This window comes from Bos indicus x Bos taurus, chromosome 15 (assembly GCF_003369695.1).
Source record: "Bos indicus x Bos taurus breed Angus x Brahman F1 hybrid chromosome 15, Bos_hybrid_MaternalHap_v2.0, whole genome shotgun sequence".
NCBI lineage: Eukaryota > Metazoa > Chordata > Mammalia > Artiodactyla > Bovidae > Bos > Bos indicus x Bos taurus.
Genome location: NC_040090.1, coordinates 8,633,111 through 8,646,244, shown reverse-complemented (window position 1 = coordinate 8,646,244; position 13,134 = coordinate 8,633,111). Strand labels below are relative to the sequence as shown.

Below are 13,134 nucleotides of genomic sequence, written 5' to 3'. Positions count from 1 at the left end.
AGACGCTTCAGTTCAGTTCAGTTCAGTTCAGTCGCACAGTAGTGTCCGACTCTTTGTGACCCCACGGGCTGCAACACACCATGCTTCCCTGTCCATCACCAGCTCTCAGAGCTTACTCAAACTCGTGTCTATCCAGTCGGTGATGCCACCCAACCATATCATCCTCTATTGTCCCCTTCTCCTCCTGCCTTCAATCTTCCCCAGCATCAGTGTCTTTTCCAATGAGTCAGTTCTTCCCATCAGGTGGCCAAAGTATTAGAGTTTCAGCTTCAGCATCAATCCTTCCAATGAATATTCAGGATTGATTTCCTTTAGGATGGACTAGTTGGACACTTAGTGTCCTGTTAACAGACCCATGGAAATGCCTTTCTTCTCCGCACTGATGCTGTGGCCCATCCAGTGTCTTGTGACACTGCGGGAGGTGTTCCCCTCTCTCCCTCCCTCCAGGATCAGTCCTTCCATCCCAGCCTTGTGCCACCGTCCCCACACATGAGAGCCTTACCCTAGCTATTTTCGGTCTGTTTCTCTCCCTCTCTCTTGAACATTCATTCTTCTCTTTCAACTGGCTCCTTCCCATCAGATTCCAACGGTGCTCCATAATTTTTTGACCTCTGTCTTTCACTCAGCCAGGCCCTAGCCCTCTCCACCCCTTGGCAGCCATGCAACTCAGAAGAACTGCCTGTACTTGGTACTGTCCTCCTCCATCACCTTCCGCCCCTCTACACCCCTTTCCCAGAGGCCCCATCAGCCCACTGAAGGTCACTGTTGATCTCCAAGGTCACTGAGGATCTTTATTGTTTCATTCTATGGGGTTTTTCAGCCTTATCTTACTTGACTTTTCAGTGACTCCCTTCTTCTTCAAAAGTTTTTCTCTTGTCATTATTAGTATTTTGATATCACATTCTCCAGGTTTTCTCCTTCCTCTCTGGCCACCCCTCCTTGTTTCATGAAACACTGGCATTCCTCAGGACTTGTTCCCAGGGCCTTTTCCCCTCTCATTCTGATTTCTAACCAGGTGGTCTCAGCCATGCTCATGGCTGGGCTTTCTACTCCCGAATATACATCCCCCCCAGAGGGTGAGCTCCAGACCTGCAGAACCACTTCATGGAGATAGCACAAAGGTTCCTCACACTCCCCTGCACAAAAGTGAACTCACGACTTAAAATATACAGCCTCATCCTTGTCTCACCACGTGGTACCACCACCCTAAGTGAAACCCTTAGCTCTCATCCCCAACTCCAACTCCTCCCTCTTCCTGAAGCCTACAGCCAACTCAGAGGCAAAGCCAGTCAATTTATCTCCTAAACACCTCTCCAAACTATTGCCACAATGACAGTGGTCCAAGCCATCATGGTCTCTGTCCAGAGTTTCCCTGGTCTCCTCACTTCTAGTCTTCTCCCATCCAAGATGATGCTGCGCCTTAAATCCAACTATGTCACATCTCACTTAAGACCTTTCAGTAGCTTCCATTGCTCTTGGGAAAATAGCCCGACACTTCTGTTGGCCCAGAGGTCCTGTGTGGTGCTCTCTGGCCGGACCTGCCTTGCTCACTTGCAATTATTCTCTCCTGTACCCTTGGAGCTCTACCCACTTTAGCCTTCCTTCAGTCCCTCCTTAGTGATATTTCTTTTTGCCACAGGGCCTTTGCACATACCCTATGCCGAGAATACTTCAAGTCCTCAACTCCAGTACCTTTACTTAGTAAATGACACTAACTTTACGCCACAGGGGTGTGCAAGACAGTTCATTTGGGGTATGGGAAGAAAATAACAGAATTTCATTTTATAATTTATTTTTACATTACTGTTTTAAAAGGTCCATTTTGTGTATGTTTTATCATGTACATGATATAACAGTAGGGCAACATGTACATATAACGTATAAACATACATATGCTTTGCGAAGAATTGAGTATGTGTGTATAAAGGGTATATATTTTAGGCTCAAAATTCTTTACTAAGTCTCCAAATATGTTAAGATCAGAGCACTAATGAGTTATCACTTCTTGAGAGAACTCTTACCTACCTTACCGCACCTAATAGCATTAGATTTATATCCATTTGTACGACCGTGTGATGAAGCTCTCTACCCCGAGGACATGAGCTTCAGGAAGTCAAGGGTGTTGTCTGCCTGGTCACTTTAGTGTCCCTAGTTCGGACACGAATGAAGCGACTTAGCAGCAGCAGTGTTAATTCAGGGTCTTGCATATAATAGGTGATGAAGAAGTCTTTCGTTTTGGTTTGTTTTGATTTGTTGTACTTGGTTTTTATTGATATACTGGAGTACCGCTGATTAGGGCTTCCCTGTTGGCTCTGTGGTAAAGAATCCCCCTGCCAATGCAGGAGACACACGTTTGATCTCTGGGTTGTGAAGATTCCCTGGAGAAAGAAACGGCAACCCATTTCAGTATTCTGGCCTGAGAAATCCCATGGACAGGGAAACCTGGCGGGCTACAGTCCATGGGGTCACAAAAGAGTCAGACATGACTTAGCAGCTAAACAACAACAGCTGACTAGCAACCTCGTGTTAGTTTCAGGCATAGAGCAAAGCAGTTCAGTTACACACAGTCGTGTATCTATTCTTTTTCAAACTCTTTTCCCATTTACATTATTACAGAGTGAGGAAGTATTTTTTGAATGAATGAATATCCTAGGATTCAGTTATCTCTAAAGGACTCAGAGATACCTAAACAAATATCCTAAAGGATTCAGAGATACCTAAAATATACTGAATAGAGAGACCAGGCACTGAATGTGTTGGGTGTGTTCAAAAGTATTGTCTCATTTAGTGTTTAATATTACCGTGGAGAACCTTATTGCTATCACCTCTGTTTTGTTGGTGAAGAAAGCAGGATTCAGAATGGCCAAGGTCATTTAGCTGGAAAACACTGGAAGTTGAATTCAGGTTTAGGGGCTTTCCTGATGGTCCAGTGTTTAAGAGTCTGCCTTGCAATGCAGGGACACTGGTTTGATCTGGGAAGATCCCATATGCCACAAAGCAGCAAAGCCTGTGCGCCACAGCTGCTGAGCCTGTGTGCCCAGAGCCCATGCAACGCGCCCTGCAATAGGAGAAGCCATCACAAGGAGAAGCCCATGTACCACAAGAGAGTAACCCTGCTCGCCGCAACTAGAGAAAGCCCACGTGCAGCAATGAAGACTCAGTGCAGCCGTAAGATAAATAAAATTGTAAAAAGAAAATAAATTCAGGTTTAGAGTCTAAGTCTAATTTGCTTCCTATTACATCTCAGCGATTTGATCAAGAAGTGAGCATTTTCGTTCTAAGAGGCAATTTCCTCTCTTACATGGTCTCAAAGACTAGACTGTTTTTACTTAAACTCATTCTGGTGAATATCCAAATACACACAAGTCTACCAAGTAGTGGTTACCAATGAGATACCTACGCTCTTCTTCGCTCCTTTTCATCCTCTGATCCTTTGTCTCTCTGAGTTTGGTAATGAGGCTGTTACAGGAAGAGCAACAGTCATGTCGCTACTTAATGGATTCAGCCTACTCGCGAGGTAGGCAACTTATTAGATCATGCATCTGCAGGGAATATGCCCCAAAGCCCCGAGACCACGCTGATGTTTTCCCTGGCAGTTTCGTCTCTTCTCGTGCCATTGCTGCCTTCACTGTATGTCTTTCTGGGAGCCTCGCCCTTTCTTTGTGAATTGACTGTGCTGGAAACAAAAACACCATCTAAGGTGCTTGGGGGGTGCACTGTGAGAAAGGATGGGGGTTCGGATATGAAACACAGGAGTTTAGAGCTCACTGAAGTTATTCTCAGCTTCATTCTGCAACTGTTTCCTAATAAGTCATCTAGTTGCCCAAACAAACCACTCTTCCCCAACCTCCTCATCTTCAAATGCAGTTCTCTTGAAAACATCATTCTTTATTTCTTTTTTTTTTTTTTTGGCCGCACCTCATGGGAAGGATCTCAGTTCCCCCACCAGGGACTGAACTCAGGCACAGCAGTAAAATAATCTAATCCTATCCACTAGACCACCAGGGAACTCATGAAAGTATCAATCTTAATTCTGTTTGAAAAGCAGTCTTCACTATGCTGCCTCCATAACTCACATCCCTTTCATCAGGCTACTTTTAGCAGCAAGTTCAAAACTGTGTGGTTTATAATGATTTTCCAAGTAAAATGTGCTCCCCCGGGGTATTATCTCATTGGTCTTTGCAATAGAAGATTTTTAAAACTGTTTCCAATGTCAGCTGTGTGAACCGATGCTTGAAGGGCAGGAAGACTCCACACCCTCCAGGCTTGTCTTGATGCCCTGCCTTGTCACTGGGGGTGAGCACAGAGATTCTTCCACAAGCTCAGCACCTTCTCCTGCTTTTATTTCTGTGCTTGTGATTTTTACGTTGGCTGCAAGCAGAGGCGGTGGCCCCAGGAGTCTCCTTCCCATTCATCTATCCGTCCATCCAATGACTCATGCAGTCAGTCATTCAGTGTTTCTCCTCACTTCTCTTGCTCTCTGCCATCCTGCTCAGTTTTTCTATGAAGGAAAAGTACGTCTTGAATTAACGAGAGGAGGGTGGGCAGAGTCAATGAAATATATCAAAGTACCCTAGGGTCTCCGCCAGATGGGTTAAGACTCAATTTCACAGATTTTCCATGGGACGCTCTTCCCCTTTTCTCTTATTTGTATATGCACGTATACATATTCACATCCATGTGTGCATGTATTCATATATGCAACCACCCCTCATTCTTTGACTCTAATCTGTTCATGGAAATAAGCCTGCCGGGCCAGTGAATTTCAGAGAGCAGTCACTTGCATTCCACTGTTTTAAATGGGAAAAATTAAAATGCATTCCGAGTCCACCCCAAACATCAGTCAGGTTCCCAAAATATCACTATAAATCACTGCAATGCCCTTAAACACCATGTAAAACTCTCCTAGGAATGTTCTATAATATGAATCAATTAAAACACCCTTTTCTTAATTAGCACTTAGGGAACTCCTCAGTGGGAAGGTCTATTTTTGTGCAGTGAATAGACATGGTAAGCAATCAAGGCTCCTCCTCCTGGCATCACATTGGCCCAGTGATGCCCATGTGAAGAAATGTCGCTGAGAAGTAGTAAATGCCACCTCAACTAGACCTGAGTTTCTAGAGCCCCCAGGAACCTAGGTGAAGCAGATGGGGACCCTTGAGGGACTAAAGTTTTGGGGGGAAAGGATAAGGAAGGTGACGATGATAACACGCACGGGGATCATCCACACAGAGTCTGCTTTCTCCTTCTGACTCCGGGGTGGTCGGTCTCCTTTCAGCTTGCCTCCTTTCTTTGTCTTCTGGGTCTGCAGCTTCCCCATCCTACCGGTCTCTCCCCTTCCTTCTGCCTCCCCCTTAAGCCCATCTGATTTCTAGTTCGGGTGTTTCTCCCACTGTGCTCTGTTGGTCTCTCTCTTTCTCTTCCTGTACTCCAGGCACATGAGAGGAATCTGGGCCAGTATCTGAAAATCTAAAAATGTCGAAAGATGCAGCAGCATTTTCTGCTGGAGTGAACAAAAGGTGCTATTGAGCCGTCAGTCACATGAAGAGAGGAGCCATGAGCCTGAATTATCTACATGCTGAACCAGAGGAGAAACTAGAGAGGGAATAAGACGGGACGGGTCTGGGACCTGTCACTGAGAAGGACCAATGGACACAGACCAAAGGTCCGCAGTATGTTTCAAAGAGCCTAGTGCTTCCAGTGGGCATGTGCTCATCTCCCTGAAATAATCCATGCTGATTTCTTGATGCAAAATTCATACTGTCTTCCCTGTTACTAAGCAACCAGCCCAAACATGTTTACTGTGTAAATTTCTCTGGAGGGCCTGGGGCCGCACCCAGTGCTCGAAGCATAAAGGATGCAAGAGGCACAGAAGCCAGCCAAAGCTTTGGGAAAGGTTTTAAACTGACCTGCAAAGATCCATATATTGTAGACACTTTTAGGCCATACCTGGGGAAATGCAGTGGCTCAAGTAAAATTTTGACTATTTTTTTCCTGCTAATCTCCAGCCTAGTGGACAAGGATGTGGACTCTGGAGCCCGACTTCCTAAATGTGATTCCCAGTTCTGCTACGGAATAAGTTGCTACAGAGTAAGTTCCATGTGTAAAATGGATGCAATAAGTATGCATATATCAGGGCTATTGTGGGGATAAAATTAATATGATTGAAGAGCTTAGAATAGTGCCTGGCACACAAGAACTCAATAAACGTTAGCTATACTATCACTATTCTTTATTACTCTATGGAAACGGATATACTTTTTGTTTGTTTATATCAATAGGAGAGTTTATCGGCTGGGAGATCAGCTAAGAAATCAACTCTTTAAAAGGATTGAGAATCCAAGGTCAGGCCTTCCGGCAGTCCAGGGTCAAATCAGTTCCAGGAGCGGGGTTAGCAATTCATGTTGGCCTCCTGTGATCACTGAAGTACCAGGAGACCTCGTCAGGGCAGCCAACAAGAACTGGAGACAAGCCCTACTTTGGGGCAAAGTTGGAGGTGCCTATCCTAAGGGTCTCCCATGGCCCCCTGAACCTCACCTGTGATATGCTTAATGACAACTGCTGGCTTCATTGTCTGCTTCCTTGCTTACAAGGAAGAGCATACACCTGTCTTTTTACCGCTATGGCCCAGTGCCTAGAATATGTTCATTAACCTTTAATGAGTGAATTTAATAGTTGCTGAAATGTAGTGCTGGGGCTCTGATCCATCCTCTCTGCCAAGTCTACATTCAGACAAGTACTCTGAGAAGACGTTGCTCCAGGGGTCTAAGGAAGAGGAAAACAGGCAGAAGCATTAATCAGGCCGCACTGATGTTCCCCAGGCCCTGGTCTGAGGGAGGAGGCAGCTGCAGGAGTAGCAGCAGAAAGCAGACAGGGCCGGGGGGTGGTGAATAACAGACCACAAAAAGGAGGGCCGTGTCTTGATGACAGCCCCCAAATCCTCCTATTAAAAAACACTGGCTTGATACTAAAACAGTATTCATAAACATTACATCACAACTTGACAGATAAGAACTTTACTGAATTATAACTACATTCAGAAAATACACAAATCATAAATGTAGAGCTGTATATGCTTTCTCTCATAAAGTGGACACAGCTGTGTAATCAGTACCATGTCAAGAGGCAGAGCTTATAAACAGAAGCTTCCCCACTCTGCCCCAGGCATTACCTGTCCCCAGTGGAAACCCCAGACATAAATGGGCTTGATTTCAAATCTAGTGGAAATGGAATCTTAACCATGTGCATTCCTTTGTACCTTTACGCTCTTCTTCAGATGTTCTGATATGATTTAAATCAAAATATACATTGACCGTCACGTGCCTATTATCTACTGGATATCGTCAGAGGTACAAGGAAAATGAAACACAGTTCTTAATCTCAGAGAGGGGGAAAGACTCTACTCTACATATGTTGCTTGATAAAAATACAGCACATATTTAAATTATTTCTTAAAAACATCGAATCTATTAGGTGTTTGCTCTGGTTTTATGCCCCTTGAAAAATTCATATGTTAAAACCTAACCTGAAAGGTGATGCTATTAAGAGGTGGGGCATTGGGGTTAGCAGCTGTGAGGGTGAAGCCTTCATAAGAGGGATTAGTGTCCCCATAAAAGTGACAGAAGAGAGCTTCCTGCCCCTTCTACCCCGTGAAAGGTGAAAGTGGAAGTCACTCAGTCGTGTCCGACTCATTGCGACCCCACGGACTATACGGTCCATGGAGTTCTCCAGGCCAGAATTCTGGAGTGGGTAGCAGTTCTCTCCTCCAGGGGATCTTCCCAACCCAAGGATCGAACCCAGGTCTTAAGCATTGCAGGTGGATTCTTTACCAGCTGAGCCATCAGGGAAGCGCAAGAATACTGGAGTGGGTAGACTACCAGCAGATCTACTCTCCAGCAGATCCTCCTGACCCAGGAATCAAACCAACCGGGGTCTCTTGCATTGCAGGTGGATTCTTTACCAGCTGAGCTACTGGGGAACCAGGTGAGGTTACAGCCAAAAGTCTAGGAAGCAGGTCTTCACCAGACACTGGGTTGGCCAGAGCTTTGATCTTGGACTTCCCAGCTTCTAGCTCCATGAGAAATAAATTTTTGTTTATAAGCTACCCACTCTGTGGTATTTTGTTATAATAACCTGAATGAACTAACACAGTGTTCCATCAAAAGTCACTTTGCTTCTCAACTCTGCTGGAAAGAAGGTAGGATTTTAGAGTTTGGTAGTAAGTAGCAGAAGGAGCTGGGAGACGTGGATACAAGAGACCTGGGGACCACTGCTGGGGGGCCCTAGGAGGAAGCCTTTGACCGCTAGGGGACAGCAGCAGGGTTACTCTGGGAACCTCTGAGACGCATCTGAGAAGATTCACATAAGGGGACAACAAGATAAGCGCCAGATGGGAAGAAAAATCACACATTGAAACTAAAGCTTTCTGAGAACAGAACCCAAGTCACGCTGAGGCATCAGGGGCACCAAGCTGTGGGGAAGGACAGCTCCCCCGCTTGCTCAGTAGTCATGTAGGTTCACCAAAAGGAGGGCTTCATCTGCAAGGACCCAGAAATGCAGTGAGAGGCAGCCTGTGCAGACAAGCATGAAAAGGAAATTCTGGGGGACGGAACCAATGGGTCTTGCTGCCTGTCACTAATAGGTTCAGCAGCAGCAGTGAATTAAAATGATCACATACACATATCCCACATCTGACCCTCCTCTGTCTCGTGGCTCAAGCATTCGGCCATCACTGCATAATAACCAAGCTTTGAAAGCTGGGCTGATAACAGAAAACGAGGTCCCAGGTGATCCCAGGTCACAAGGATGGTGTAGTGAGACTGAATCCCTCTCCCCCTCCATAAAGGACGGCACACAACGGGGCGGAGGGGGTGAGGGATTGTGTAAGAAGGCAGGAAAAGGGTCCACGATGTACATTTCGGAAAAACCAAGAAAAAGAATGAATTGAAGCCAGCTGGAGGCGTGAACAGCAGTGAGAGTTTGCACCTTGGCCACCTCCCACTCAGCAGAGACATTGGATGAGTTTCTACGGTTGTTTAGAGAAGCCTATGGTACCTCCTCTGAGTGCTTGAAAAAGCAGCAAATAAAAGACACAGGACTACAACAGTCCACCTAATAAAATCAATCTTGGAAATAGCTACACATGTGCCTCTTTATTCTTTCATTAAATAAAAGGATCTCGCGGGAGATTTAATAAGTGCATAATTTAGAATTAGGGATGAGCATAAACACTATCGAAAAGCTGTGAGGTACTCTGAAACTACCCGTGATTTCCCTTGAGGACCAAGTCACAGGTATTGTTCATATTCCTGTGACGTGTTGTTTATACTCCTATTTACAGAAAATGCTAAGTTTCAGGTAGAGGCTCATGAAAATGGAGTTTTTTCCTCTCCAAGACCATGAACCCCTTCCATTTTTAGCTACAGACTCCCTGTTGGGATCTGTGGATCTCAGGTGAAGAACCTGCAAGGAAAACTTCAAGTTCTTTTCAAAAGCACTATAAACTTTAACTTCAGCTGACCACTCATGGCCAGAAATTAGATTCCCCAGGCATAGCTAAGAAATCCAAGGAGTTTTTTCCAGCAACCACAACCAGCAACTTACAGAGACACCCCAGTTCTCCTGGTTCAGGAATCCAGAACCCTCTTCCCCAGCCCCAATGCCCTCTCTGTTTAAGAAGCATCTTCTGAGAACCTTCCTTACCAGACTCTTCTCCTCTTTGTCGACATGTGCCAAGCCCCTCGCCCTGCTGCCATCTGCCCTATCACCACCTCCCTTTACTTTTTTTGAAATGTCAACATGCTGTCTTTTTTCTCTGTGTACTTTATCTGGGTCAGCGGCTGAATCAGTCTGAGCACAACGGTAGCCAAACCAACATTCTGAGATCTCAGCTGCATCACGTTCACACCTACAGATTCACATCCAGGTGCCCAAATCCTCATCACTGAGGGAACCAAGTGAGGGATGTGAATGGATGGGTCTCACGTATCAACAGGGGCTTCCCAGGTGGCTCAGCATCAAAGAATCTGCCTGCAAGGCAGGAGACACTGTTTCGATCCCTGGGTCAGGAAGATGCCCTGGAGAAAGAAATGGAAACCCGCTCTAGTATTCTTCCCTAAACCATCCCACGGACAGAATTAGCCTGGCAGGCTACAGTCCATGGGGTCACAAAGAATCGGACATGACTGAGTGACTGAGCACGCACATATCAACAAGCATTTATTGTGACCCTGTGAGCCAGCTCTGGGTTGCAAAATATATCTACATTTGAAGAAATAACTCAGACAATAATCTCCAATGGCTGGGCATGGGATGCCTTAATATTAGTCAATAATTTCTCATTGGGCACCTACTAGGTTTCAGACACTGAGTAGGTGCTGGGAATGAATATTGTAAGTAAGCAGATACGAAAAATCACATCCAACTGTCACAAACGCTACAAACAGAAATAAGAAGGCATAGTATGGAGGGTATAATGGGGGAGGGGGGCTTTGTTACATGTGGCCACGGGCAGAATCCTCCCCCTGAAGAGGTGAAATGCAAACAGAAGGAGACCCACAGGATGAGGAGGAGCCATCTCTGTGAAAAGTCAGAGGAAAATGGGAGGGGTTGGCGTCTTCAAGAAGGATAAAAACCCAGGGGAGCTGAGACCGTCCGTGATGGGGGGCACTCACACGAGCTTGGCTGGAGAGGCAAACGCGGGCCACACCAGACAGGCAAGACCGTGGGGTGGAGTGGCTCACAGCACGGACTCCAGAACCAGACCAGCTTAGAATCAGGCTCAGGAACTTCTCGGGCTGTGTGGCCCTGGGCAAACTCACCCACCCTCTCTGAACCTTAGCCGCATTATCTACGTCTGTCATTGAGTGGCTAATTGCATTAGGTGTACAGCACTTAGAGCCCAGCCCCGGGCAAGTGCCAGGCTACGGTGTGCTGTGGTCTGTTCAAAAGCTCAGTGAGAAGCTGGGGAGGATTTCAAGCCCGGGAGACACAGGATCTGGTTTGTCTTTAACAGATCATTGGCCGCTGCTTGGGCTACTGGTCCTCAAGAAGACAAAGAGCTGGAAGTGATCCCGGAGGTCATTTGCACCAACAGTGGTCCCAGTGATTCTTTCTGGGAAGGGGCGGGGGTGGGGGACAGACAATGCCTGAAGAGCTGCCACGGAGAAAGGCAGAAGAATGAATGGCTGTCCCTCAAGTGTGCCGAGTGGGAGAGGAGGTTGAGGCCTCCATGTTTGGAGAAGAGCTTGTCCAGCAGCCCCCAACCGCGGACCCCCGCACAGGCCCCGTGGGGAGCCCGCTGCTCCCATTTCAGACGGCCCTGGATCCCACATCCCCCTGCCCAGCTGACCCCGGATCCTGCCGGCACCAATGTCACTTTGCTGGGATCCCAAGTCCCTCAAGGACAGCAGCCATTTCCTTCCCCTCTCACAGTGACTGACAGGGCCCCCGCAGCTGGGCCTGAGCTTTTGAATAATTGATTGGCAAAAGGAAGGCGGGGGCACGGCTCTGTAGTGCGGGTCCTGGAACTCTGAGCCCTGGAAGGAATCGAGGGGGCCCAGGGAAGTCGTTAAGTCACCTCCCTCTTCCCCAGGGGGGGCCTGCCTTCCTCCAGTCTCTCTGGCCAGACCCTCCCTCCCAGGTCTGCAGAGGACTTAGCCTCTGCCACTTTGGGGATATGTCCTGGACTTCACAGCCCATGTAGGGCAGTCCTCCCAAACCTTTCTCAGACCCCCTTCGGCTGCAGTGTACAATGGGGACCCCACCCATTTTCTGCCCAGAGAGGCCCTGGGGGACGAGCTCATGTGGAGATAAAAGCCCTCCCGTCTCCAGAGACATCTGCAGCCACATCGGTGGGGAGTGGAGGGTTGGAGGGGGGCTCAGAGCTACTCCCTCAGGCTGGCTGGAGCTGAGGGCTGCTAGGGGGGGGTGAGGGTCGCCCAGGCCCTCCATACTCACCTGCCTCTCCAGACCCCAGCACCCCCAGCCCAACCGCCCCTGCCCCGCTCCCACTGCAGCCCCCGGCTGCCACCCCCTCTCTCCCTTCTCAGCTCGGTCAGTGAGCTCCCCTGCGCCAGCGGCACAACGGGCCCACTCTGTTTTCTATCACCCTTTCTCTTCTCCCCAGTTCCTGGAGCTTCTCCTTCTCGGTCATTCCCCTCTTCCTCTCCCCTAAGCCTCGCAGCCCCCTGCCCCAAACCCTCAGAGCCTCCCTGTCTTATTACTCACCCCTCCAACTCGCCTCCCAGCTCCGATTTCTATCTAAGCCCCCTTTCCCACTCACTCCCATGCTTGCACCTTAGGCTTGCTGGCCCCTTTCCTCCTGTACCCTAGCCGCCACCCCCCCACCCCCCAGGCCTTTGGGACCCCCGCCCCCGCCCCAGGGCCTCTGAACACATCCGCTGTCCAAACACGTCCGCTGTCCCCACTCCCAGCCGGGCTCTGTCGCGCAAAGAAGAACGCCAACCATTCCTTCCCATCCACTCCCCCCGCCGCAGCCGCCAGGGAGACCCCCCACCCAAGCCCCGGGGAAGCCGAGGCCCACGGCCGCTCACCTGTTGGGCGGCCCGCAGCACGCTGGGCTTCGCCTTCTCCGGGTCGGGCTCCAGGTCTCGCTGCAACACTCCCTTCTTGGGGTGCATGTGCCGGCACAGGCAGGTGACCCCGCACAGCGCGAGGATGCTGGTGGCCGTGCCCAGCGTGGCGCCCAGCGCGATCACCGGCACCGACAGCACCATGGTGCCCCGCTTCCCCGCACCGGGCTCGGTCCCGCCGCCGCGTGCCTCCCCGGCCTGGGGTCCAGGCGCGCCAGCCGCTCTCCAACCGCCGCCGCCGGAGGGGCGGAGGGGCGGAGGGGCGGGCAGGGAGGGCGGCCCGAGGACGTCAGAGCGGGAGGCTGGACCCAGAGCTGGCTGTTGCGGCAGCGCGTCAGCCCAGCACGTGACCCGACCCCCCACCCCGGCCCAAGGTGGATCCGCTCAGGTGGAAGGAACCTGAGCGCATCGTCCTCTCGTCTCGAGTCATCCTTCACGCTTTAGCTTTAAGTAGGACTCTTGGGTTCACTTGGGTTCAAGAACAGGAGCTCGCCAAGGTCACACTGTGCGTTAGGTTAGCCGGCAAACCAGGACTCAAACC

General features: G+C 49.0%; 1 protein-coding gene across 1 annotated transcript in view; it reads right to left on the bottom strand.

Annotated features, from left to right (window-relative positions):
- SYT13 (synaptotagmin 13) overlaps nt 1-12,859 on the bottom strand; it is a 42,168-nt gene extending 29,309 nt beyond the window's left edge. The window contains exon 1 of the mRNA XM_027562581.1: nt 12,555-12,859. Coding sequence (XP_027418382.1) covers nt 12,555-12,737 — 183 coding nt within the window. The 5' untranslated portion in view covers nt 12,738-12,859. The remainder of the gene's footprint in view (nt 1-12,554) is intronic.
- Nucleotides 12,860-13,134: the final 275 nt, after the last annotated feature.